This window comes from Anas platyrhynchos, chromosome 3, assembly GCF_047663525.1.
Source record: "Anas platyrhynchos isolate ZD024472 breed Pekin duck chromosome 3, IASCAAS_PekinDuck_T2T, whole genome shotgun sequence".
NCBI classification, from domain to species: domain Eukaryota; kingdom Metazoa; phylum Chordata; class Aves; order Anseriformes; family Anatidae; genus Anas; species Anas platyrhynchos.
Genome location: NC_092589.1, coordinates 60,755,668 through 60,783,592, shown reverse-complemented (window position 1 = coordinate 60,783,592; position 27,925 = coordinate 60,755,668). Strand labels below are relative to the sequence as shown.

Sequence of the window (27,925 nt, the reverse complement as noted above, 5' to 3'; positions counted from 1 at the left end):
ACAAGGTGGTGCCTCCTTTCATGTGCAAGGCTGCCCTGCGGAGTCTGAAGGTGGTTTTGTCATTACCCCACAGCCTTTCCAGCCTCACGAAGGCTCTGGTGGATACTCCAGGAGTTAAACTCTGCTTGTTCTCCACAGAATGAGTTTAGGGCATTATTTTACTTCTCTTCAAGCAAAGGGAGGGTGTTTGAGTATGGCTCAGGTCCGGCCTTTGCAATAACATCTCATGCAGAAGCTTGTCTCCTGCACGTGGTGTAGGGTTGACATCTGTAACACCAGGCAGCAAGTTAGTGCCGTGGCGGAGCTGGGAAGAAACTTGTTACCCCATCTCTTTCCTTGTCATCTTGCTTTGGATCGAGAATGGGTCAACTGTGTGGACGGTGCATGCAGCTGCTGCGCGACTTCGTGGCCTTTGTTCAGAGGATGTCCTCGGACCTGCTGCACAGCATTAAGGAGTGCTTAACCCTGATAATCAAATGCTCCTGCCTGAAGCAGGGCAGCTCCAAAGCCAGGCAACTGTACAAGCCCGTCCTGCAGCCCCACGAGCGGGTGACAGCACAGGAGTTTCTGCAGCACATCGAAAGAGGTAGGAGCACGTGTTGTTTGAAGGGGTTGTGAAAGGGCAAGGAGATGCTTTTGGGGGGTTGAAAACAGGTGGGGCATAGAGCAGCTTGGTGGTGTAGGAAAGGACAGAGCTACAGAGCGCTGTGTGCATGGGACACCTGGAGCTGGAGCGCACAGCAGTTGGTCTGGGTACAAATGGTCAGCCCCTTTCTGCGGTGCCACCACTGCTAAAACATAATTTGTGCAAATATTTTTCTTATAAGCAAGTCCTTCTGGTAAATATAGTTAACTTTGTGAGTCCGGTCAAAGCTGGAAAGAGTCTGCACAGCACTGCAGGAGCCCCAAGCTGTTCGAGGCAAACTACGGCGTGGTTCTGGCTGCGGTGTGCACATCCATCCCTGCGCTGCCTGCAGCACAGCTGGGGTTGTGCTGAGGGTGCCTGCGTTGTACATGGGGAAGGTCAAAGTCACCCTGGGACAAGTGCCATGGGGCTCCCAGGGCTTCTCAGGCTGCAAGAAACTGGTCTGCAGTAAGTGCTTTTGTGGAAATGTTCAGACACAAGTCTTGAACACCATCACAGGATTCTGCTTGAATCACAGTAGATCCCATAACTCCTAAAAAACCTCCTCTGCTTTACATGTTAACTCTAATCCCCCCCCTTATCTTCCTTGGGTATCCTCTCTATCCTGTCCTGATATACAATGTATTAACAGGAAAGCTTTTTTATTATTATTTCATTCCTACAGTCACAGAATGTCTTCTTGGATGAATTCATTTTGTTGGCTGTCCAGCCTAAAATCATTTCTTGTCTCACACTTGAAGGAGGTGCAGTTGCCTGTTTGTGCTTTGTCTCACAGCCACTCACACGTATTGTGTTAAGCTTAACAACACTGGGCTAAAGCTAATAGCCAAAATTGCAGGGCCTTCTACTCTCATTTGCGTGAAGGGTGCAGGACACCACAAACTACTATTTCTTTACTGGCCTTTTTGACGTAAAACCATCTTGTGAGGTGGACCAAGAGAGACGTTTACCCTTGGTGTGACACAGTTAATGCTGTTTGGAACGATCTGTCATGGGACAACCTCTGGCATGGCCGTTGTGGTGCTGCTTGTTTGGAACATGCCTGGGTCAGCCTCAGCCGGTGTCCTTACTCTGTGGGTGCCGGGGTCCCCGTGCTGCTGATGTGTTTCACTAACTGTTGCCTATCAAGCACTGGCTAAATCCAGAAGTCCGTATCCAGAATAGGACCAGACCTTTCAGCTTTGTGTACAGTTTTCCAGGGCCAAACATTGTATTCCAAAGACTAGCATGCTCCTGACCATGTAAGAGTGCATTGACAGATCAGGTGCAAGGAAAGGGTGGTCTGGAAAAAACAGTGAGAACAATATGGTCCTTTGTAGCACCCACACAGGTGCTTCCTGAAAAGATTGTGTATGTTTTCCTGAGAAATCCCCTTTTCTCTGAGATGAGTCTACAAGGGGCTGGTCCATCTTGGCTCCTGAGGAGCTGGGGTGCAGCAGCAGGGAGCTTTGAGCTTCTGTGGCAGCAGTGCAGAGGTGGCCGTGCATGCTCTCAGCAAGGTCCCAATGTCTGTGAGAGCAGACTAGGGTTAATTCTCTGAGTGACCAAATCCTGCTGCCAAGATAGATAGAAGCACAGAAATCTCAGAACGAGAACCAAGACACATCCCTCTTTAAACACTTGCCTGTGTATTTGATTCCAAGATGAGGCAAGCCCATCCTCAATTTTGGAAAAAAATATAATAATCAGAGAGCCAACACTTGGACAGATGGAATGTAAGGAAAGACTTTGTGGTTGGTCATACTCAGCCGTTAGCTAGGGCAGCAAATGCTTGATATTAGAAGTAGGTAAAAATGCACAGCTATGTGGGAGATTCAGATAGTCAGTGTGTGAGGAATGGAATTAGACCACAGGAAGTGATTATTGTGGTTTTTTTTACTAAAACCTTACGCACACTGGCCTTCCCTTTGTGTTTATTGTTAATTATTAAACAAAACTGAGCTTTATATGAAGCAGGTCTTCTGTGAAACACTTACCTAACCCTGAAGGTAGGAATTTGTTACTCTTGACATGGCAGCTTTTAATGGCTCAAGATATTGTCTGAGTTTTGCATTGAGGCATGTGAAAGCTCACACTCCTCACATCCCCCACATCTGTTATCCCATGGGAAGTAAAGTAGCTAGATCTTGTTGTTCACAGAGATATTTCTACCTAAAATACTGCTTTAATCTCTTGTTTAAAAGTACATCTTGAGCTTTTGTGCTCCACCAGTGTGCTCCTACATTACCTTTTCAGCAGTTTATACTGTTGAGCATTGGTTCAATGGCCTTTTTTTTTTTTTTTTTTCCATTCCATGTTCCATTCCATGCATTACAAGCACATCATACAGTGACTTACAGAAGTCATGCGTGACTGCTATTGCTGGACTCGTGGTGGCTATTACTGAACATCTGGTTTGTTCCTACTATCATTCTCAAGAAGAGGTAGATTCATGCTAGGAATTTGAGCCTGAGGCAAGTCCATTTGCAATCTGTGTTGCTGGTCCCTGATATCCTTTATTATACTGCAATAGAACCACAGCAAAAATAAAAAGTAATAAATTAAAAATACGTACCTCTTCTATAGCTTATAACTAAGAGCACAATTTTCGGTGGATATATTTTAACAAAGATCTGTGATTCAGGAAGAGATAAAGTTTTATGGAGAACAAGAACACCTTCGTTTATACTAGATTGCATAAAAGTGTCTAAAGGTTATAATTTATCTTGCTTCCAATCACTAGTTTCAAGAACACCATAAGAGCCATTGCCAAGGACGGGTTATTCCAGGTTCCTTTATTGCAGCTGCTCCTGGAAACATGAATAAGGGCAGATGGTCTATATGGGGTTGTTGCAGTACAAATATCTTTACGTGTTTTTTGGCTGTAAACTTTAATTTCTCTGTGTGAACTATCCTTTTTCAAGTGTAACTGAGTCTGCACTATATCTGTATATCTTTAGGTTTTGAAACGTCACCACTTGGAAAGGACCCTCTGGAAGCTTTGAGGACCTTAGCTTTCTCAGAAAACCCGGGCTTACAGCAGTCTGCTGCTCTCTATTATTTGCACATGAGCCAGCACAGTAAGTTATCTCAGTGCATTAGAAATTTTTCACATAATTATAAATAAAATTATCTTTTTGAACTGTGAAACTTCCTTAGATTCATTAATCAAGTTTTTTTCCTTTCATGCTATATTGCTTGCCAAGGAAAATGGAAAAGGTGTCATTGCCACGTGGGCAGAGTCATTCTAGGTTTTACTATGAGAAGATATCTCAACATTATAAAAGACTGTCATTTACCTAATTGTAATACTTCTGAAAAAAAAAAATCAGCAGAATCCCAAGTAGTTAGAGTATTCTGAATCTCCTGAGAGTCATGTGGTTAAAAGTCTGGTGGCAGGAAATGGACATACATGTAGTGATCTTTTAATATTTAATATTATATATTTTTTGGAAGAGGACAAAGCCCTAGAGGCTAGATTGTAGTGGAGACAAGAAGGAAACATTATGCTTTGTACCCACTACTACATGGGAGTGCTGGGCTCCTGAGGTACTTTTTAAACAAGCAGAAGTCACCCTTGATATGCCAGATAAGATTCCAGCAAGAGTTTGGGTCGTATATAAAGGCAGAAATAGCAGCATCAAGAAGAATGCTATTTATTTATTTATTTATTTATTTATTTATTTATTTATTTATTTATTTTTATTTTACCTTGAGCTTTATCCCATGTATTTCTTCTGGCTAAAATGTGCAGACCGCCACAACATGAGGAGCTGCTGTGAGGTGGAATGACCTGTTTGGTAGCAAGGCATGTTGGTTCTCTTCCCATAATGTTTTTGAAGTACTTGATTATTCAAAACCTGTTCAAGAACTTTGGCCTGTTTTGCCAGTAGCAAGGTACTTTAAATGGTGGGGAATACCACTCAGCCCATTTACATGTATGGTAGCACCTGGGGCCCAAGACAAGAGAAAAATGTGAGAAACCCTGGTTAATGATGAGACTTCTGAGTGTTTCCTCTCGTTCCTGCAGTGAATATTCCCCTGCCAGCAGAGCATCTGGAACCCTTCTATGCCTTACTACGGTCTGCTGACCTGGAGGTGCAACAGATGTCTTCTTTGTCCCTTGTCAACTTTCTGCTGGAAGGAAATAGTGAGTAATTAACAAAATATTTCCTGTTCTGGTGTAAAAGCTTCTGTTCAGCAAGACTTAGTGCAGAGGTAGGGCACATCTCTATAGCTAGGTCTACACAAATCCAAAATCCTGTTTTTGTGTTCTAGATAGGACAGGTGTGAGTCTCTTTTTGTTTGCAAGCCACATACATTCTGGTGTCATCAGGATATATTTAGCCCCCGATGCTATATCATGTAGCAAGAAATCTTGGATCTGTGTGCAAAGGCTGATAATTTTTTCTCAGGCTGATGTGGGAATAGCTGTGCTACTCTCATTCTTGGATTGAGAACCCACCACTTAACTTTTGAAACAATAGGTACGGCGCTCAAAAACAAACTCAGCCCTATGAGGTGGTGCTTATTTCCCTGTTATTTATTAACTGAGCCTCAGTCTTAAAATGCTTACGGATTGGAAAAAAAAAAAAAAGATGTTTAGATGTTTAGTAGAATTTAGTAGAATTTGCTTTATTCTGTAGCTAGTAGGGCCCACCTAATCGATATAAGGCCTGGGAACTGCAGATGACACGCTTCCCAGTAGAGCTTGATTGACAAGGCATTAATGCCCCACACATCCTCAATGGAGAATTTATTATTTCATCTACTACTGCACTCCCTGGCACCTGGGCTACAACAGGTATCCATCACTCTATCCCCTACCAACAGAAGATAGGATTAGTCTTCATTGAAGCTATTTTTTCCTTTCATTTTCTTTTTTCAAGGATCTTGCTGCAAATAATATCAAGTCACTATTTACAAGTTAAAAAAAAATTAAGGTAGATTTCAGGACTAAAAAGGGGAGCATCTGAGTAAATTGTGAACCTGTTGGAAAAGAGCAGTTGTAGTTTCATGAACCTTATGTTTGAAAACAGACTTTCTAGCAGAAATGTTTGGGAGCATCTGAACGTCTCTTACACTGTTTGAGTCTAAAGATAGATAAGCAAACCAAGCTTGTGCGTGCCTTTCAGGCTGTTTCTATGCTAGGTCCATTTTTCGTAATCATAAGATATGCCTCAAAGCAATCAAAGGAAGATATATTCTTTTCACAAAGGCATTAACTGTTTACTTCCTGGTTTGTCCATTTGTTCTTGAATTTATGAATAGTTGACAAGGAACTGGTTGTGCAAATGGGTTTACTTGAGCCAATTCTGGACCTGCTTGAGTCAGATGATCCCACCGTCCAGTGTAATTCCTGTGCCTGCACCATGACTTTGGCTGTTTCAGGTGAGTATGCTGTTCTTTCCCTTTCTCCTCTGCAGTGAATTCATTCAACTCTTGTGACATATTTCAAGGTGACACAACTTATTTGCAATTGCTTTGAGTCAAAAGAGGCAGCAGCAAATTTTAGTGTTCTTATATCAGAAATTCAACATGTTGGGATTCTGGTTAAGATCTTTTTCTCAGCCAAGCTCATTTAAAACTCCTCTTGTAGATGAGGCTCTCCATTTATCTTCATAGCCCTTCTGGGCATAAAGTATATGTTCCAGAAATGGAACATAGCGATTCCATCTGCTGTTTTGGGATACCACATACCTCAAGCATTGTTACAGTCAGAAGATGTACATAAATGCTGCAGAAGTTGTATTTTGAATTCATCTCTTCTGAAATACAGGTAACCAGAAATGTGCAGTATTCCAGTTGGGGTCTCACCGATTTTTTTACAATGGCAACCAGGAAAATACATTGTGTGATACATCTGATGATTGCAGTTGCTCATTATATCATTGCATCATGGTGCTGTTGTCATCCTGCAACTGATTTAATCACTTAGTCTTTCTCCTCCTCTGCTGCTATGTCCTGCAGACATCAGTTTGTTAAGGGTCTGCAACAAAGCTCAGCCCCAGTTACCAAAAGAAAAGTTACCACATTGGTCTCCCAGAAGGCTGAGAGAGGCAGGGTGGATGTGTAACTTTCTCACTTAGGTACTTATGTTACAAAGGGGGATAAGCAGGATCCAACTACATCAAAGTGCTGATTTGCATTTTATCCCATCTTTCAATTATCTGCAGGTTTTAAAATAGTTTTCCCTTTGAAATTTATTTTTAATCATTGCATATTATTACGGTCAGGTTAAGTACACTGTATTCTATATTACTTCATATGGAATGCAAATTACTTCATTTAAATGTTTTAATTAGGCATCTCATCACTAAAATTTTAGATGCCTTGCACCAGGAGTTCTTTCTTTATGTATAGTCAGTGAAGTTTTGCTCCTGAAAATCTACAAAGGCAGATTCCTTTGCCTGTTCTAAGCGACACACAGAGGAAGGGACTCCTTTAGGAACCTAAAGATAGTCTTTAGTCCTGAAGGCTCTCTGGCCCTCCTAGATGTTTCTGTCTATCCCAAGATGTTGGGAACCCTCAGATGCAATTTGCCTTCATTCTGTTACGGATGGTAACCCAACTCCACTGCATGCTCTTTAAAAAGCTAGTGTACTTCTGAGCACAAGTAGTTCATGTTAAACACTCAAGAAGCTTTCAAACTGTATAGGAAGTCATCTGCTGAACAAAGAGGTAGGCAGTGCTGCAAACACATAGGCTGGGTTGCTGCCTGGGATTTAGAGCAGGTTTGAAATCTCCGTCTCAGCTTAACTAGGCTTTAGATGGACTGGATACATTTATTTCTTTTTCGGAATATGTTTTGCTACCATCGCAGTGAGACTAAAGCAAGAAGCAATTCAGTAAATTTATTTTAATTCTGACTCATAGACTCTGATATCTTATATGGTCCATTTGAGAATTCTGTTTGGTCATGGCCTTCAAGTATGCCCTTCATGCTTCAGAATGATTTTTAAAAGATAAATATGGAAGCAGAACAAAATCAGGAAGATCCTTTAGATAGCTTTGAAGTGACTAAATCTATATATCCAAGAATGGCAATGTGTCTAAACTCTGCTGCAATAACCATCCAAGACTGTGCAGAGTGCAGCTGTTTAGAAATGTGACTGCAAGTTATACATGTGAACTGCAATGTCCGAGACTGACCAGCTGCCAGAAATAGCTGAAAACAAAAACAGCAAACAAGCCCATTCAGATTAAAGGATTTCAAGGCCAGTTTGTTCCAACACCAGCATTTGTCCGCACAGGAACAGGACATATGTACATTTGCAATTATCTGCAGCTTTTCAACCTGTGAGTGAAAGTAATCAGTTCTGGGATAAGAACTCTTCTCAGAGAAGAGCAGAACTCAGTGTTCACAGCAAGGGTGCAGGGAGGCCTGAACATCTGCACTAAGCTAAGCAAAAAGGATGCAGTGCACATTCAAAGCTGTACTGTCAGAAAAATTTTCAAGCACACAAAGAGCAGAAAGTGGAAAGAAAGAATTTGTAGATGCAGGTTTCCAGGTGAGTTATTCAAACCCAGCTAGAGTAGATGTTATTGATTGTCCTGCTTTAGAGTAGGATAGGGATATGTGTTTCCCTGTCACTATGTACCTTGAAGATTTTTCTTTCTTTAAGAAGCAGAACTGGCTTCTCTGGGCAACCTGTGCCAATACCTCACCACCCTCAGAGCAAAGAATTTCTTCCTAAATCTGCCCTGTTTTAGTTTACAGCCATTACTCCTTGTCCTGCCACCCCACTCCCCGATGAAGAGTCCCCCCAGCTTTCCTGCAGGCCCCTTTTAGGCACTGGAAGGCCACTGGAAGGCCTCCCTGGAGCCTTCTCTTCTCTAGGCTGAACAACCCCGACTTCCTCAGCCTGACTTCACAGGAGAGGTGCTCCAGCCCCTTGATTGTTATATTGGAGAAATGATCGTCTACAAAATTGACCTGAAAATTTCACCAGTGTAATTGCTTTCCACGTGACCTGGCTATTTTTAAATACACGTCTTTTCCCAGAACAATTATTTCACTTGAAATTGAAAATATTTTTTTTTCCAGCATGAAAGCATTTCCTTAAGTATAAAATATACATGTGAAGGCAAAAAGAACACTAAAAAGAGAACACTATTCTGGAGCACTAAGCTAATCTCAGCTGAACTATACTTGAGTAGATATCCTGGATCATCTGTGTGTCAGTTCCCCAGTATAGAACAACCCCAGATATACAAGTAATGTTTTTTTCTCTTAGATCTCTAAGTTAGTTGGCACATGAAGAGTTGATCTGATCCAAATATCTTCACATTTTTTGCTTTCTTGTGCTTCATGTTTTTCTAGCAAGCCTTCAGAGACTGGCCATTGTTTAAACTGTCTAGAAATGTACATAAATAAATCAATACTCAAATAAAACTCCAAAGGACTTTAGTTTTGCTCAAATAAACAATGAACGATATATACTATGGACTTTACTTTTTCTGTTTGTGAAGAAATCTGCAGAATACTGTGACACTGAGAGAAATCTTCACTGGTCTAATTCACATTTTAAAGTCATCGACTTCAAAGAAGAACACATTATTTCAAAACCATGCCATTAGTATGCTTATAAGTAAATGAGATAAGATACAATCAGTGAAAGAGGACCATAGCCATCTCAGTGTGGCAGCAGGTTATTTGTTGCAAATGTTTTGTTGGCCTCCTGGCAGAGGTGTAGAGAAGAGCACAAGGGAAGGACTCTCTTTTCCATAAGACTCAGCTGAGGCTACCTACCGTAAGTCCAAAACAAGAGGAGCAGAAGTAAAAGCAGATTTTTTAATAAATTAAATTGTATTGCCTAGCATAGTATAACTTTATCATAGGCAGTATATGTATTTAGACAGTATATAAACATGTTATATAGTATTTGATATAGTATTTTGTAGTAGTATTTAAGTATTACTGTTATTATTATTTTTTTTTAATCCAATGGTCCCAAGGAACGCTGCAGATCTTTTTTTAAATTCTTGTACTCCAGGATGGTGAATACAACTGTACCACCTAATACGCTGCCGTGCAAGGAAGTATCACCACTTCAGTGAAGCAGAATCTTTCCTAATTCCAGTAATTAAGGCAAATTCTGTCTTTAAGAAACCTGTGCTTTGTTTGTAGCTTTCCCTGGGGTGGTACAGACACATTCAAAGAGAGAAAGTCCTGAATACACCCTGCTAAATTACTTCAGTATTATCCATAGTTAATTGCATAGCTTTTGGTTAGCACCTTGTGAATAGCTTGGTCAAACATAGCAGGGATACATGGCAAGCATGACAGTCTGCTAACCCATTCAAGGAGAGTTGCATTGCTTTTATCTTAATGGTCGCACTCACAAAACAAAAGCAGTGAAACAGCTGTGAGCTATGACAAATATAGAAATCACAAGTTAGTGCTTTTGCTTTGAGCTCTTGAAAGTTTTAAGAGGTTCCCTGGAGTACGCAGAGAGGTTTTGATCTATACAAAAGAATCAGAGAAGTGAACTGTAAAGAAATCTAGTCCTGCCAGATGTCCTGCTCTTGATTCTCAGTAAGGTGCTACTGCTGGGCAATGTCTCATTTCTTCCTTATTCTGATTTTCTTCCCCAGAATCCAACCGAGATGCTATTGGTGCAGCCCGAGGAATTACCCCCCTACTGTCTCTTGCCAATTCCTATGATCCTAGAGTCCAACAAAATGCAGTTGGTGCAATTCTCAACCTCACACAATCAGGTACCTTCTGACTAATGGTTTAGCTAGAATTGCTGAAAGAAAACATCTCAGCAATAGAAAAATACATAATTCAAAAGAATTAAGGCAAGAACAAAAGCTTATCTGAGCAATGAGTGATTTCCTTTGACTGTGGTACTCACTGATGATACCACATAGGCTGATGATTTCAATTTGGCCTATCCTTAGCTAATGCAAGCCCTTTTTTGTGTAGTCCCAAAACAGGAAGGCTTGATTTTCAACCTCAAGGAGTTAAAGTACAAGGAATTAGATCATTAAAGAGAGAGAAAAATCATTTATTAAAGAAATAGTTTGGTCTATAAAGCTAGCAGAATTCTGCTAGTACTTTTAAGCGATCTCAGAAGCTTATCCAATGTCAAATGCTAGGATTGTTTGACTTATGTCCCTAACCTGATGTTGGATGATTCAAAATACAGATATTATGGACCTTCTGTTCTTATTAAAAGCTCCTGGGATTTCTGCTAACAGCTTCAGCAAAAGCAGCATTTGGTCCTCTGCAACAGAGCTACCATACAGTAGCTCTGAAACAAGACAACATTAAATCCCTCCTATTCACATGGCATCATTGTGCCACACAACTGGATAGCACAGTCCTGAGTAACGCCTCTTATCTCTATATAGTAGAGAGAATGGTTGGCAAGAACTTTTAGAGTTTTTTTTTTTTTTTTTTTTTTTTTTTTGTTTTACATGAAAATCATGGTGAACTTTGTACCTGATTTTTTTCCAGATTCTCCAGCAATTCAGATTGACAGCCTTGTCCAGCCTTATTGATTCTGTGATTTCTCTGAACAGGACAAGCAGAAAGACAGCAAGGGCACGATCAGTCAGCCTGCTAGTCATTTTGCTGAAATTACTGCATACTGCTGTCTTGTACAAACTCTCAGCGCTGTGCTCTGATGGTTGGATGAGTGTCACCACTCTCTAGAGTCTGTCAGTTGTGCATATACCTGTTGAATGATGCCTCTAGACGAGAGGGAGGGAAGGGAAAGGACACACTAACAGCACCTTGTTGTTTTTTTAATGGCAGAGAGGATCCAACAGGTCCTGTGCAAGGAAGGAGCCCTGCCCGTTCTCATCTTTCTGCTGGAGTCTCCTGACTCAGAAGTGCAGGTATGGCTCAGGCAGGTCAGAGTTTCAAATAGGAGCAGCGTGACTGTAGGGAGAGCACAAAACACAGAACTGGGAAATGAGAAGGTGGAGAGAGGGGAAGGTTTCTCTAGAGAAGTGGGGCGGCATGTGAGAGCATCCTGGTGACACGCAGCTTGGTCAGACACCATCTATTCAAAACACCTGATTTGTTAGCTCCACAAGAGAAAGCTTATGATGCCAGCGCACACTAAAGCATGCACAGAATTGCTCTGCAGCTACCTTTCTGTGTCTTTTGGATCATCAGACCAGTTGCTGATAGGCCTGTTCTGCTGCTTTTTTGGCATCCTTTGATCTTCTGCTCTAAGCAATTTTACTAAGTGTTTTAAAAAGCATAACTTGTAAAGTGTTTTTTTTTTCCCTCATTTTTATACATGCGTGGGAAATCTTCTTACTTTATGCCTACCCCAGACACCTCTTTGTGATTCTGCATACTTAACAGAGAACTGGTTCTTGGTTTAAAAGTTTGCTAATGAAGAACTATAAATCAGAGCTGTAAAGTTTAAAATCCGCTATTTCATTCATCCAGAGAAGCACAGGATTGTTTCCTCCACTGTTTATATTATCTCTGTTCAGTTCTCTAGTAAAAGTCTGAAGTGCTGGAGCCTCCAAAAGTGCTTTCCCTCATATTCATCTTAAAATTTCCCTCTCTGCAGTTCAACCTGTTTCTTCTAATTATACCTCCCCAGTAATACATGCTTTAATATATATAATCCTCCCTAGCGTTAACGTTTAAATCCTTTGAAAACGATCTCTTGGCATGCTAGGGCAGTGACTACATCCAGCCTCAGTAAAACAAAGTATACATATAATACAGCAGATGTAGGTGAGCTAGCTTAGGTGTGAGCAGTGCAGCACATTCCCAAACACCCAGGGACCTCACGGGTTTGTGCAACGTGCGCTGCCACAGCACGACTGCTGTTGCTTGTCCTGGAGGGAGCCCACTCAGACCGTTATCATGCCTACCCAACAAAATACCTGAAAACGAAAAAGCACTTTATTTTCATCAGTTCTCAATCTGAGAGTTTTTCTGATTTATTTTTATGCTCTTCAGTGTCATCATGGTGACTGCTTCTCTCCCTGTTTTTTTCTTGTCTGTCTGCAGTATTACAGCTGTGCTGCCCTGAGCAACATAGCAGTGAATGCTCAGCACCACGAAGCCATGCTGAGAACCGGTGAAAGATTCCTGCTGCGTGTGCTCACCTCTCTCCTATCCTCCCCTGTGGACAAGGTAAAGCTGTTGCTTTCTCTTTGTGTGAAGGTTTAGCATCAGAGCAGAGCTATAAAACTTGACTGCCAGTTTCAGCATTGTACAATTCCGCTTATATACTGCACCAAAGCCTCTGTGGCATCTTTCCCATGAGGAAAGATAGATACGTAGGGAAATCATTAAAGTCCTGGACACTTCCTTTAGGCTAAGACGACCTGTTTTCTTTAAACTTGAAACTCTGTGTGAAATGGTCTGTTCGGGCTCTCGCTATCTGTGATCATTGTGTTTGTGACTGCAAGTATCTGGAGCACCTATTATGCTACTACTTCTCTCTCTCTTTCAATATACTTAGCTTTGACTGTATAGCTTCAAAGCCTAACATCTAGAAAACCTTGCTTTGCTGGGAGCCATACACTGAAAAAACTTCCCTAAGATCCAATTCAGGATTTAAAGGGGAGAACTTTAAATTCTGTGTAGTCCCTCCTCGTTGAAAAAAAAAAAAAAAGCAAAGCAAATGAGGAAAACAAATTCAGTCCATATATTTTCTTGTAATTGATTTGACATTTCTAAACTAAACCAACAACTGAACCTCACTGGCTCTCTTCCTCATCAACAGGATGACTAATGACTAATGCTAGAGGAAGTTAAAACAAATTTTTCAAAACTTTGACCAAAAAAAAAGTGTACAAAAACTTGTGCTCTGAAGATAATGTGGTAGCTTGCTAGTGTTGTCACATTTATTTTGAGTACAGTAGTCAAGACCATGCACTATTGAATCCACTACTCTTTTTCTCTCTCTCTCTCTTTTTTTTCTTCTTCTGTTTTGCACAAGCAGGTGTCAAGCCAGGCATGTGTTTGCCTAAGAAATTTGGCTACCAGTGGTAAGTAATATCTTGGAGATAAACAAAACACACTTTTTCCTTTCTCTCTCTGCCTTTCTAAGCAAGCAGTACGGGTTGGGAACCTTTCACATTAAAAGCAGAGACACTTATTTCTACTCTTTAGTTCGATGTTACAAGGAGAGGGAGGTGCAGCATGCCCAACTAAACCTGCCTCAGAGCTCCCAGGCATGAGGGGGAGTACCCAGCGTGAGAGAGCCAGCACAGGTCTTGCATGCACAGAGCCCTTCTCTCCCTTCAGTGTTCCCCAGTCATTAAACCTGATCAGGACAGAACGTCTCCTGAAATTGCTGCTTGAGCAGGGGCCTGCCTTCTCCCAAGGCACGAATCCGCCTGTCATTAAACAAAGTTTTCTCCCGAGCATTTGTCATCCTCTTAAAATATCCTCTCCTATGAAATGCCCGTGATCCACTCCTGCGGCGTACTCCAGAGATGAAAGCAGAGAAGCCGCACTCTCAGTGCCAGAGCCTTAGGGTCCGGAGCAGAGGTGTTCATCTAGCAATTGCAGAGACACCTCATTTTCCAGCTGTCACAGTGACTGTGGAGCTGGGTGTGAAGGCACCGCTGCTTCGCTCCCTGGTGTGGGCTCTGTGGCCTTTGGGACTCCATCTGCTGGCTGCTCTGGCGGTGCCTCCGGTGCCAGGGAGCGCTCGCTGAGGTAGCAGGGCAGGCGTGAGAGGGCCATGACCGAGACAGGCGGTGCTCGGGGAGGCCTTTCTGTCTGCAGCAGGAACTGCTGCCTTCCCACCAGGCCTTAGGCCAATGAAGCACTCAGAAAATGCCCCTCATTTCTTCTCACCAAGGTTCAGACACAAAAAGAAGGGTGTCCGAAGCTGCTTTCAAACCTGCATTGATCTTTTGGCCAGAGGAGCCCACAAACGAGGTTTAATTCTTACAGCCAAGTACCCAGCGTTGTCCCATCCCACAGAGATCGGGACATCCCCTCTAACCTCATCACGTTTCACCATCATCTTCCCAAACCAGCGGACACCCAGGCTGAGATGGTCTCCCAGGACGTCCTGCCCAAGTTGTGCTCTCTCCTGGCCTCTGGCAGCGAGGCCGTGCGTCGTGCATCCGTCGCCCTGCTCTGGATCCTGTCCCAGCACCCGCACAACCAGGTAGGGGAGCTCATCCTTCCTCACGTCCTCAGATACAGGATGGTTCCTTTGCCCACACTCAGGGCAAACACCACCATTAGCAGTGCAATGCCAGGCAAACACACAAAGCCTGACTAGAGAAAAACTACAGCAAACAAACAAAGCAGACACTTCCGCTGTACTTTCAACCTCCACGTAAAACAGTGAAACCAGTAAGCAGCGATCAACAAATTATTATTTTTAAATATGCTTTTCTACTACAGTGTTTAAAGGCATCCCTAGGAACATGGACATGAAAGGTTTTTGGTAGGTATCTTAAGCTAACAGCAACCTCTTAAGAGTGATAGTTTGGTCAGATAAAGAAAAAAAAATAAAGAGAGAGAAAAAAGAAGCAAGAACCTTTCCTGTCAGGTTGCTTTAAGCAGCAGTGACGGTCTGGGTAACCACAGCTGGCCTCTGCCTTTTGTGGCTGAGATTTGAAATGTCCCCAGGGTATTGGAGTGCCTTGCACCTTGTTGCATGTACACAGCATGGTACAAGCCAAATCTGGCCTCCTCTAACTGGGGGACACAATGGACAAATTGGGAAAGCTGAACGCCTCCGAGGCAGCACAGAGCTTCCCAAGGGCTTTGCGCAGGCCTTGCCAGCACCAAACACCCTCCTGGCGTGTGAACTGCCTCCTGCAGCCGCACACAATCTGCTCTCAGCAAGCTTGCCACTGACCTAGGCAGAGTTAGCTGGGGGCTATTTGCACAGCAAAAACATTACTACATCTCCAGGTTTGTTCTAGTGAGCAAACAGGGCTGGCCCCGAGGAGCGAGCGTGGCTGCTTTGTACGAGCGAGCCCGCACGCTCTGAGAAGAGGCTGACCTCTCCTTCCTCACAGCCTGCCTCCCCACCTCCGTGCCTGCTCTGGCCTGGTTTTTCAAGGCTTTTCAAGGTTTCTTTCACTCACCCAGACTGAATTCTGAGTGCCTGAAAGAGGAATTTCTCCATGGGAACAGCTGCTGGAAAACAAAATGCCTCACAAAGCTAACCTTTACAACCAAGTCAAGTGATGCTTGAATTATTGCGAATGCCACACAAGATACAATACAGCAGAATTCATCTGCCCTTTCATTACCACGAATCAAAACTCTGAGGGTGCTTTGCACGAGTTCCCCTCCCCTTTCTTTTGGTCCCCTGGCCTGGCTGCTGACAGCGATTCCTGGCAAGTGCTGGACAACTTCCCTCCTGCAGGGGAATTTTACTCAGCCAAAGGAGAGTCCAGCACTAAAACAGTAAGGAAAGAGTCAGTCTCTGTGGGAAATGGCCTTTTAAATCACATTCCTGTCCTGGAAATCAGAATGACAAGGATCTACCAGCTCCAGGTGATGCTGCAGACTTCCCACTCCAGGTGCAAAGATCTTTGCTTCGCTCCCATCGTGCTACCTGGCAAACAGGGGACAGATGATGTTTATCCTGGCAAGCACTGCCTGCCCAGGGGTGCTGAGTACAGAACTGCAATTCTGAGCATAGGTGCTGCTGGAACGCTTTTCCTTGCTCTTTTACTTTGAATCTGGGGAGAAGCTGGGTCAATGCTCGTTTGAACCACTCAAACCACTTCCACTCAGATTCTCTCATGGTTCCTCACACTGTGCAGGCCTGAGCCAGGAGACAAAATCTGGATCCCAGCTGCACAACAGCCTAGAAAGAGGTTCAGCAGAATTTAGAGTACTGCCACTTGCTGATGTAGGGCTACATAACCTGAAGAAGCTTGGCAGGGAAGTCATTATATATTGGAAAGTTCATTTAGAGCCTGTAGACAATTTCCTCCTCTCAGGCTGCAGCAAATCAAATAATGGTACTGTAGTCAATGGGATTACATGGAAAAGAGGACACACAGTCCAAAAGCACAGAAAACAGTCATTAATGGTAATTGAATTGGATAATCTAATATGATGTGGTTTCTACTGTTAAAGAGAAGGAAAAGTAGAACTAGAGAAAGTTTACAGCCATACCTGCATATAGGATTCTTTGAATGGTCTGAGTTTAGCCATAGCATTGCCTTTTCCATCTATTTGCATGTCTGATTTTAGGATTGCTGGTTGTGACAGTGCTTAAAATGAACATAAGTGGAGATGTCAGGTAAAAGAAAATAAGATATAGTTTTGTGATTTAATCTAGGCAAAAAAAAAAAAAGATGCATGTTACACTATTTTTAAAGACCTCTTTCCATGCTGCTTCAGTCATCCCGACATTTTCCAGACTCAGAATTCCTCCATTTTTCTCAGCTGTATATAGGACTGATGACCTGTTTTACACTGAACACACTCACCAATGTCACATTTTCTAAGTAATGTGAATAAAATAGTCTGTTACTAATGAACATGAGAACTGCACAAAGAACTCATATTCTTAAGGAAAACAGACTGAAAGAAAAAAAAAATATCCCAAGAGGAAATTCTACATTGCTTTCAACTGTAGACCTACCCCAGAGCCTGCTGAGATCAGGTTTCTCTCACAACCAGCAGTGCCCCCTTAATCCATACTGTTACTGAGGGAACTGCCCGGGCAGTGACCCAAACTGTGAGGTCTGATCCATTTAGTGTCAATACGGTGATCGGAAGAAGAGTACATTCAGGGAGAAAGGGACTCAGTGTAAGTCCTTCTAAAATATTCACCACAGAGCAGAGAAACTTACATGTCACCTCAGAGGATGCTGGCCAGAGCATGTTACTAAACTGATGCCTGATCACAAAACATCCTAAATGTGAGGTCTGTTACTGTTGGGAAAGTAAATTGCTGGGGTACTTAAGAACACAGTGCTGCTGCTTCTCCAAGTACGCCCTTCGCCTTCCACTCCTGTCCCAACCACTCCTCCTCCCACTCAGGATCACACATCCTTCCCCTGGCTACAAGAGCTACTGCTCACATGGCTCAGCAGCCCCTGGGGAGTGTTTGATGCAAGCAAGGTGCTGCAAACAAAGAATAAATTCTAGACATTTATAGAGTAAAAACTGGACCTTAGAGGCTGCAGCTCTCTATAGCAAGTGCCAGTCAGTAGACCATGTTTTGGGAGGAAAGGCACTGGGTGCAGCTGCTTTGCTGCTGGATTAAAGGAACTAAGCAATACCCTTCTCACAGTTTGCTGCAAAGTTGCATTGCTGTGCGTTGGCGCTGTCTGTACAGGGTGTAATGGGAATCCTGCTTGCTGTTCCCAGGACGCCCTGGTGTGTGCCGAGCTGCTGCAGAGCCTGGGGACGCTCCTGTCAGCACATACGACAGACCCTGTGATTGCTGGCCATGCTGCTTGCATCATCAAAAACCTGAGCCTTTCCAAAAACAGAGAGGTGGGTACCCGTTTTTTTCACTGAACTACACCCTGGTATGCTGTGGTTACGTTTATATAAAACCAGCATTACCCACTGAAAGATTTTATTATTATTACTTATAAACCATATGCCAAGTGTACTCTGCACAAAATTGTATGAATAAAAGGACCTGATGTGCCATGGGGAAAGGCTTTACTTTTCCAATACAAGGCAAACAAGATAAAGAAAACAAGAAATGTCTATTTTTTCCTGTAAGTGATGTGTTTACCTAATTTGAATTCCCACATCATAGATATAAAACATATTTCTGGCAAAGATATTCCAAAATAATTTATTCAGGAAAATCCATGGTTGGTTAGAATCTGAATCCTGATTTCCTAGCTCTCACTCTTCAAATGCCTTCACTTATCTATATATAGCATTCAAAAGTGATCTAATTTCACTCCCAGTTTGTTAAATATATTCCCAGCTCCTGATGTATATTATGTCTGTTTGGCCAGATACTTGTGCCAAGATGCTACAGACCTCTATCACTGACTTTTCTAATGAAATCCATATCCACAGGTGCATTTCTCTTCTCCTCACCTCTAAAAGATACTCGGTTCCCTTATCCACTTTTAGAAAGTACCACATTTCTATCACCTCGATCAAACAGTGCCACTAGAAACAATCAATTTGAGGGGGAAGGGAATGCACCAAAATCCTTGCCCTTTGCTTCACATTCTAGTACACACTTTTGGGGACTTAATTACATTTTTTTCCTTCATTCGTTATCCAATTACTGCTAGTTCCAGACACTGCTTTCCTGACACATCCAGTGTCTGAAACAAGAACTTTTCTGCTTCTGTGACTTGCCTGATTTCAGGCTTAGAAACATCTTTGTCCTTCCCTTTTCTACATTGTTAATTCCCATTTTTGAAGCTCTTGTGCTCTGTTTAGCTTTATCAAGATCAATTTAGGCTGAAATACCAAACCACAGTGCAAAATAAAGTTGTCTCTTCTGCAGACAAAGATTATTCTTGCATTCCTTTGTCCTTCTCTCCCACGATGTAAGAGAGCACTCAATCCACCTGGAATAGATTTAAACCACTCAAAAGGAAAACTCTGCTATGGGTCCATGAACCTGACTAATGATGAGGAATGGGACAAACCTTTCAGCAAATTTGAAATGGGGATGTGAAGTTCCAATAAAGTTTTTCACTTATACTAGCAAAGATAGGAATTATATTAATTTTATATAGTCGTGAAATCAATTTTTGCAGGGAAATGCATTTCCTCAAACTCAAGGCCCACATGAGAAGTAAAAATGGACCATGCTTTCAAAGTTTGCTTTAGAAAAAAAAGCCATATTTGTCAGTTAAATTTTGTGACTTCATCTGTCATCAGCAGGGAGCTGGTTCATTTTCATAAAAGCTTTATATTGTGCCTTGTAACATATTTATCACTCACTGCACAAACACACCCACAGACAAGAGTAGGAGTGCCAGGTTTCCAGGGTCAGTTCTAAAACACATACGAGTCCTTGTGACAAGAGGGAAAAAATTGTTGTTTTTATGGCAGCAAGACACAGACTGCGACAGTTTGAAAGGCAGGAGTCTTGAATCCAACTTCAATCACTAAGCGGCAAGTTAAAAAATCACAACATAAAATGAGCATACAAAAAAGATGATCTCTTTTGTTGGCAGTCATCTGAGCTCCCTCACGGAGGTATGAGCAGCTCCCATTATTAGGATTTCCCTATGAGCTGGAGATTCAACTTCCCTAATAAGTCACCTACAGGTGACTCCCTCAGGATTCATTCCTTGGTCTCAGGGGCTTTTAATCCAGGTTGGCACAGGCTAAGTCTCCTATCCACTGTCAACTTGGTCTCTAAAGCATAGATCCCGATGCAGAGATGTGCTGGCCCAAACCACCTTTGGCATAGCAGATTCAACCTAAAAAATGAGGTGTACACAGAAATGTTTAATTTGTAATAACCCTCCACAGAAACAGGACTCACCTTCGTCAGAGGTCACCTCCTATTCCTGCAGATCAGAGCATTTCAACACTAGAAAGTTTTCAAAGCCTCAGATGCAGAGAATCTGGTAAACTTCCACGTTTCCCCGTGCTCAGCCCTGCAGTACTTATGTTATTTTCCTCTGCACCAGGAGTTTAGCAAACGACAGCCTAATTCTAACATACAGCCCAATAGGGTGGTAATAAACCAGTGAAATCTTTGAGCTCCAGGAGTGCTCTGTGATCATGAGAACATGCCACAGACAGCAGGCCCTGGGAAACACCTAAAATCAGGTGATCTCTGAACAATTCAAAGTGTTTGTCACCTGGCTGCATTAGATCTGGGAGAAGAGAGATTTCCATCCCATTGTCCTAGCCCTCAGTATTGCTCAGAGACACGCAGTACTTCTGAAGCCCTTGGGCACCACCAAAACACGATGGAAGTGCTGAACATTGGTCTCCTTCTTGTTGCAGAGAATCATCGAGAGCCCATGTGTTGAAGGTCTCCTCCAGGCGTTGCTTTCTATTGACATCCGAGAAGACTCTCTCCACTACGTGACGTCTTGCCTTGCTGAGCTGACAAAGCAAGGTAGGGAAGCGTGAATGCGTGAATACCATGAATGGCTTCCTCTGAGAAGCGTTCGCATCCTTCAATGATCCTAACGGGAGTCAAAGCCCAGGTCTCTCCTTTAAATTCACTGGAAGTTTTGCCATTATCTGGCATCTGCTGTGGCTGCCATGCAGCCAGTGACATGCCTTATTTAACTCTGCCAGAGGTGCCCAGCAGCTGTGAACCTTGTGCACAAAATGGTGCAGTCTTTCAGAACACAAACCCAACAAGGCAGAAATCCCACAGCCTTTCTCTGAAGCAAATCCAGTGACCTACCTGACTGAGAGCATGACTTCAACACACGGCCCTAGGCTTTGCAACCTAGAAACACTTACTGCAGAAGTTCAGCACTTATTTTGCTTTTCCAACTCTGTAAAGGATTTCTGATTTAGGCTATGGGTTCTGGCAGATTCCTTACCTTCTTTTCTAGGGCACTGGAGTTTCTGCTTACAGACTCCTCTCCTGTCGTTCTGTCTCCTAGAAGGAGCCACGTTACGCATGGTCCAGCGGATGGATGAACCCCTGACGAAGTGCTTGGTGAGACTTGCCGGCCAAGTGGAGCATACCGAGCCATCCTTCCAGGCTGCCTCCATCATCCAGCACATGATAGACCACGGTAACTGTCACACAGCACTGGCTGTGCTTTCAAAGATATTTATGGCTGTCTGAAGAGAAATGAGCCTTTTTCCAAAGGAGCAAGCTGTCAGGTACTGAGCAACCTTTAGCATTCCTCTGTCATCTTCCATCCGATCTCAGCTAATTCGTTAGCTCAAAAGAGCCTGCACTCACCCTAGAAATACAGATGTAGCAGTGCTTGAGTGCACAGGAAAGCCAAGAGATGAAAAGGGACCATAGATAAAGGTCTGAGTCAGGTGTTTGCTTCATGCACTACCATTCTGCAGGGCTAGCCCGTAAGCCAGTTCTGAGGTCCTTAAAAACAGGTTTAAGCAGAAAGCTGGGATGATGTAAAATACTCCTCACCAAGGAAATGAGAATGTTTCAGACGAGGCATTGCTGCACCTTTGTGTGACCTCTGCCAGTATATACAACGTGAGGGCATTCCCCACATATAGGAACAAAGGCTGGTAGAGACAATTGCAAGGGTTTTTGTGTCCCAAAATTTTAGATCACTTCTCCTGTCCAGTCAGGAGGAGGAAAGCATCTTCCTGAAGCAAACACTGCTGTTGTAACTCTCAAATAGACTAGCAGGAGCCGTGAAGTGGGTTTTGAGAACATAGTCTATGCATTTTAAATTTCAGTGAGAGATAATGAAGGGAGCATAATTTTAACCCGCAGAAGACAAATAGTTTTATGCCCAAGATACTTGCCCTGTGCAGCTGAGGACATCAGACTTGCAAGAAAAAGGTGTCCAGATTATTCTTGTCATGTTCTCTAAAAAAACATGGCTAGATGTTAATCCTTAGATGTGAGAGAAACCAAAGACTGGAGGAGGGACTCTAGTAAGGGAAAATACAAACCTGTTCCAATCCTACCATCGACTATTTGCAACAGAGTGGACCCTCAAGAAGTGATCGAGTCCGACAGCATTATTGCTTCAAAATGGGTGAAGCATGAAAGGCTGATCAGTCTGCACGTCAGCACGTGTCTCACACAAGGATAGGCTCCCCAGCGTGGCAGCCCGTTCAGCAGAAGTCCTGCACATTCTTTACCTGAAGCATCAGTGCTACCATTAAGGGTTGGAAGCCCTTTGCCATTCCCTGCCATGACCCTGGTAGTAGCTGAGGGCAGATGGGCCATTGCCAACCTTAAATGTCATTGCAACAAACAGTTTTAGAAGTGTTTTAAAGGCTCCTGCTGACCTCCGGTTGTTCTCCCATTTACGCAGAAAAAATGATGCATTTGCTGAAGTGTCACATCAGAGAGATTCAAGCCTACCTCGAGAATTTTCTTTCGCACCAAGAGATTCGCTTCCAGCAGCTGGGCATTTCCACATTCTGCAGGTTGCAAGCAGGTACGTCCTTGCTGCTGGGCGCTGCCAAACACTGCCTGCTCCCGTCGGAGGCACACAGGCACGGCCCTGTCACCGTGTGTCACCTGCACTGCCCTGCGGTGACACTGCTGGGCAGCTGCCGCTGGGGCTGGCCCTGCTCACCAGAAGAAACCTGAGGGTAGCTGCTACCTTACCTGTTTTAAGATAACTGAGAATATCTGATAGTAAAGGCAGATTTTATTTATTTATTTATTTATTTTGAACGAAAGGCTTTCAGATCTGAAAGAAACAGAACCCAAATTTTTGTCCAATATGAGGATGCGTGGCACTAGACTCAGCTTAAAAGCTTTTCAGTTTTGAAATTTTAGTTTATTATACTTCAAGTTCTGTTCCTTTTAATATATATATAATATAAGTTGACTAACGATGAGAGAGATAATATGGTAATAATTTATAATAATATATAGTGTGTATCTTCACAAATGTAGAGCCAGTGCTAAGACCCTGATACATCTTTGTATCTGCTATACAGAAACAGTGCATAAGGCTGAATTTGCCAACTGTGCTTTAGCCATCTGGATCAGGAGAACCGAGCAGCAAACATTCTTGAACAGTTGTAAGAATGAAAATTGAACTAGTATCCACTTTGTGTGGTAGAAAGATATTGTTCTATCTTCTATATATTTTTACACTGTAATAAGAAACAACAACCTTATCCAACCAAAAATAGAAACATTGTAAGCATCTGCATTAAAATGCAGGGGAAAACACTTGGAGAGGACAATTACTGCAGCTTGCCTAACGCTTCTTTTTCCTCTTCAGATCCAGAATTCTCGTTAGCATTCAGGAAAAGCCAAATGGCCAAACTCCTTGAGCAAGTCCGCCAACAAACAGAAGAAACACAGGAGCTCCTTAGGGCAGCTCTTTGCCACACAAAGAGTTAGTATTTAAGCTGGATAGCTTATGAAAACTTACCAGATCCAAGAACTTTTTGTGAGGACAACTCTTTCCATTGGCTCCTGTAGTTAAACTTTTCCTGCTACTTGCAGTTTCACTGTACAAGCAGCAAGTGCACAGCACCTTTATGAAAGGGATGTTCCAATAACGAGAACGGGACCAGGTCAAAAGACAATCCCTCGGATGCTTCATCTGCCTGCTTAAGTGTGCTTCACGACCACGGCTATGCTCCTTCCAGCTGCTTGGAAAACACATGTTATGCTTGGATAATCTTCGCTGTTTTTTTGTTTGTTTTTCCTTCCAAAAATCAGAAAGAGCTGTATTCATGAGGTTTTATTCAGGCAAAAGGCTGATTCTACCGAAGAGGCACATTTCAAGTATGCAGGCTACTCTGTATTCATCTCCATTTTATTTCTGTTCCATGTCTTGTTTCAGAACACACCCCAGCAACACTAACTGCATTAACACATTCTATAGAAGTAGAAAACTGCCTGCAGGTTACTGCAGAAGGTAACCGTAGAGGGATAACTCTCAGAAAAAATGCAAACAATTTGTAAGAAGCAAGAATAGAGAAGCACTGTGGCTGATTCTTGTATACACTACCAGCACCACTGTCCAGCACAAGAGCTAAGGCCCACTGAGGCAGGTAAATGTTACGAGCATTGCACAGAGCATGTTCGGAATATAGCAGCTACCACGAAAGGCTTGTGAGATGTGCCTCAGGACAGAAATCTATGTTCTGCAACTGGTACATTATTTCCAAAGGGACCTGCAAAAGGGAAAGTGAACAAATTTGACAAAATTAGGAACTGATCTTATATTCTGATATCTCATTTTAAAAGGAGTAAGAGAAGCCAAACATGTACTAGTATGCTTAGTTTTGAATTCAACTAATTTTTGTATCTGTACACAGGTTACTGAACAGCCTTCCCTTCCCTTTTCTCCAGTGGGAACATAGCTGTCTTATGGTTCTCTTTGCCAATCAAAACAGTGTTTTTCAGAGAAAAAAAAAAGAAAAAAAGAAAAAAAGTTGTAGCAGAGAGCCTTGAACTTATAGGGCACTCATTTTTTAATGTAGCTTTTTATTTCTAGGAGAAAGGTAATCTAATCATAGTCATCTAGTACTACCAATAATTTACTAATAATCTAATTACACCTTTGATCTATACACTTACTGTTTTTAACATTGAGAAACTGGCTGAAGCTTCTTGTTGAACTGACTGGAATACTTAAATTTTGGGATTACTCTTTTATACTGATTATTGCTCCCAGATAGCATAGTTTCTTATGGAAAACAAAATAGAAAAGTCTTTGGGGGTACTTCTGACTGTGGTACCACACCAAAACACAGCTGTAGAGCTGCTACTGGGTACAAATATGGAATACATGTTGAGGCAGATCTCGAAAAATCATTCTGCCAAGTAAGAGCTCACCATTTTACAGTGTCCCAAATCTCTAAGCTTTGGTTTGGTGCTTAGGGTAGGCTTTTTTGTGTTTTTTTTTTTTTTTTTTTTTAGGTTAATGTTTAATTTCAGTAACTGCAAGTTCTCTCCAATTATAAGGTTAAAAACAAAACAAAACAAAAAAACAACCAAACCAAACAAATATTTAAAAGCCTCTCTACAGCACAGCAAAAAGCCCTGTTGAAGAACAGAGTAGACAAATCTTAGATAAAGCAGTACTGAATTATCAATATTCAATGGGACAGACAGGAATTTTCTTCTGAAATTTCACGTGAGAGACCCACGCGCTCACTCCCAGGCAGTAGGGCTCACTGAAGCAGAAGACTAAACAGAGCTGAATGACACAGCTACGAATGAAACTCGAAGATCTCAAACTTCAGGCCACCTCCTTAGCTGATTTTAGATCATTTACCAAAAAGAAAATTAGTGCAATACTTTATGTCCAGTGGGATACGTAATGACATTAGAGTCTGTCCTCTATCTAATTTTCTTAGATATTTAATTGCAAACATTACTTCAAGGTCGTAGCAAGAAAGAAAATAACAAAGCAGTCTTCCTCAGGAATAAGGAGGTAAGAGATGTGTAAATCAAACAAGCTAGTGGTGGATAGCCCAGGAGTTGTGCTGTAATGACCGATGTTGCCCACTCCCTGAATGTCACCCACATAAGTATCCGTTTTGTTGTTCAGATGTAAGCAAGGAGCTGAGTCTCTAAATAATCTAATAACTCCTAAATAATTATACATTATTTTTACTACAACCCAGTTCAAAAAACATACGAGAAATGAATCAGACTCTTCTCTATACTGCAAACAACAAACCATGTGTTGTAAAGTCTCACAAAAGTAATCAAGATCAACATAGCTTAAGCCTGAGCCTAAATGAATCCTCAGACATAAAACTGAAGCTAAGTCTTACTGGCTACATCTTTGTTCTGTCCATAGTTGTGTAAGTGACCCTGCACTGGTTTTTCTTCTAGTAAAGAGATTAGAGGAAACTTAAAGAAAGGAAACCTAAGACCAGGAATAGCGAGAAGAGTTGTCCACCACAGACTGACTCCTGCTCCACCTATGCAAGAAAATCAAAATATAAATAGAAGTAAATATTTCAAACAAGTTTTATTTGGTACTTACATGCTAAACATTGGTTTAAAGAAAAACTACAGATTTTGGTCACTTTAAAATATTGTGGCTATGTACATGGAAAACTAAAGAAAGCAAGAAAGGATCCCAATTAATTTTACTGTGTCACAAGCCGTTATTCAAAGTTATTCTGACTGAATGGCTGTTTTTCCCATCCGTGTATTCTGGCAGATGGTCTCTTTTTGCTTTTCCATTGTTTTTATCCCATCTCCTGTGTAAGACAAACACTTGGCAGCAGCAGAACTTCAGAAGTTCTTCAGCTTCTGTCTCAGAAGATTTCTTTTGCTAGCACAGACTTTCTGCACAGCCTGAGAGCCTAGCGCAGTGCTCACTAAAGGAGCGTGCAAGAATCTTTCTGGTCCATTCTCCGTTAGCATGAACTGAAGCCTCATAACTCCCATTTCCACCAGCCAAGGACGTACTCTTGGACTCCAGTGAGTGACTCATCAAGCCCTAGTGGGTGTTTCCAACAGAAGTATCTAGTGAGCTCTGCCTGCAACAGCATTGTTTATCAAATCATACAAAAGTGCACAATTTTAGTGTTCTACCCAACAGCAACCAAAAGCGAGGGATGGTAGGAATCAGCATCAGACTAAAGAGAAAGCAACCTGCATTGCTCCTCCTATCAGTCAAACTGAAGTGCATTATGAAAATCACAGGCTACATAAAAAGCACAAACAACGACCATTTGCCATTTGCTCTGAAACGAGCAAAACCAAAAAAATCCCCAAACCTGCTTTATCATCCAAATATCAAATAGTTCAGGTTTCACACAGTCTTCAATAGTCTGATAAGGCAAAGGAAATGTCTTCCATCATTGGGAACAGCAGCAATTTACAGGACTCGGAACAAGGTACTTCCCTGTGTGGGTGTATGTGCATGCCTGTGCGTACACATCCTTTATAGGATTGTGAACATGAATGTAACTAAAAAAAAAATAAATCAAGTTTGCAGTATCATTTTAGCACATTTTTCTAATTTATTCAATTATACAATTTACTTCTTTACTGAACAAAAATTCATAAATACATCATCTAGGAGAACAATAGTTTTTCCTCTTGTCTGTGAAAAAATAACGCTTTCAAATTTTCACATTTTAAAACCTGCCTTGTTTTGTGTTTTTAGAGAAAATGTGAGAAGATCATAGTGATTCTCAATTTACAGAATGTCCCTGTAGGAATTACATTTACAAGAACCTGATACAGAAGCCTATACTTTGCCCCCATAATTAGAGTTCTCTGCAATAATATTTAAACCAACAGGTTTAAATAAAACACCTCATTAACTCTACTTGTAGAGCAATGAGGTATTTATTTTTCAAGTATTAGAACCACAAAGTGTAAAAGATTTGTTGCCAATTTTACAATTATGCCTTTTAAACCAACACCCATCTTTTTTAAAAAAGAATCAGTCCCACCACCCAAATCAGCCCATTGCTTTCAGATTCCAGTGTCTTGTATCTTAAGGAATGCAGAAATATCCATTGACTAACAGAAAAAAGCTTGTTGGAAAAAGCCATATTTAAGTAATGCACGTGAAGCATGATTTTTCTAGTGATGAAAACTATTGGAAAGGTGATCGAAGTCTATTCCCATCATTTCATCTGCTGGTTTTGCTAAAGTCCTTCCAAAAAAAAAGATACTCAAGAAATCTTTAAAAAACCGGAGAGAAAAATAAAACACTCCTTCATAGCATGGAAGAAACTCCAATGACTGCAGAGATGCTTACATCACCTTTGGTTCTTCAGAAGAAATAATCAGATCACTTCTACAACAGAAG

At 42.0% G+C, this 27,925-nt stretch overlaps 2 protein-coding genes and 1 long non-coding RNA gene across 16 annotated transcripts in view; 1 reads left to right on the top strand and 2 right to left on the bottom strand.

The window, feature by feature from the left end:
* On the top strand, positions 1-27,110 carry LOC101799763 (uncharacterized). The gene is made up of 14 exons (XM_027454474.3): positions 1-586; positions 3,586-3,705; positions 4,656-4,775; positions 5,897-6,016; positions 10,223-10,345; positions 11,391-11,473; positions 12,615-12,740; positions 13,555-13,600; positions 14,603-14,736; positions 17,919-18,047; positions 20,499-20,613; positions 21,116-21,250; positions 22,481-22,606; positions 23,408-27,110. The coding sequence occupies exons 1-14, from the start codon at positions 361-363 to the stop codon at positions 23,527-23,529; spliced, it is 1,725 nt and encodes a 574-aa protein (XP_027310275.3). The 5' UTR covers positions 1-360; the 3' UTR covers positions 23,530-27,110.
* Positions 11,367-14,703, bottom strand: LOC140002191 (uncharacterized). The gene is made up of 2 exons (XR_011808363.1): positions 14,569-14,703; positions 11,367-11,516 (listed from the first exon to the last, which is right to left on the bottom strand). It is a non-coding gene; the product is annotated as an uncharacterized lncRNA (long non-coding RNA).
* MAP7 (microtubule associated protein 7) overlaps positions 26,104-27,925 on the bottom strand; it is a 110,568-nt gene continuing 108,746 nt past the window's right edge. For all 14 annotated transcript variants that reach the window (XM_027454472.3, XM_072035981.1, XM_027454466.3 and 11 more), the window contains one exon: positions 26,104-27,913. In XM_027454472.3, coding sequence (XP_027310273.1) covers positions 27,903-27,913 — 11 coding nt within the window. In that variant the 3' untranslated portion in view covers positions 26,104-27,902. The remainder of the gene's footprint in view (positions 27,914-27,925) is intronic.

Bases quoted from the DNA above. Each gene is read 5' to 3' on its own strand.
- LOC101799763 (XM_027454474.3), top strand. From the start codon at position 361: ATGGGTCAACTGTGTGGACGGTGCATGCAGCTGCTGCGCGACTTCGTG. The intron at 6,017-10,222 runs GTGAGTATGCTG...TTTCTTCCCCAG, and splicing joins CATGACTTTGGCTGTTTCAG to AATCCAACCGAGATGCTATT. The intron at 13,601-14,602 runs GTAAGTAATATC...TTCCCAAACCAG, and splicing joins AAGAAATTTGGCTACCAGTG to CGGACACCCAGGCTGAGATG.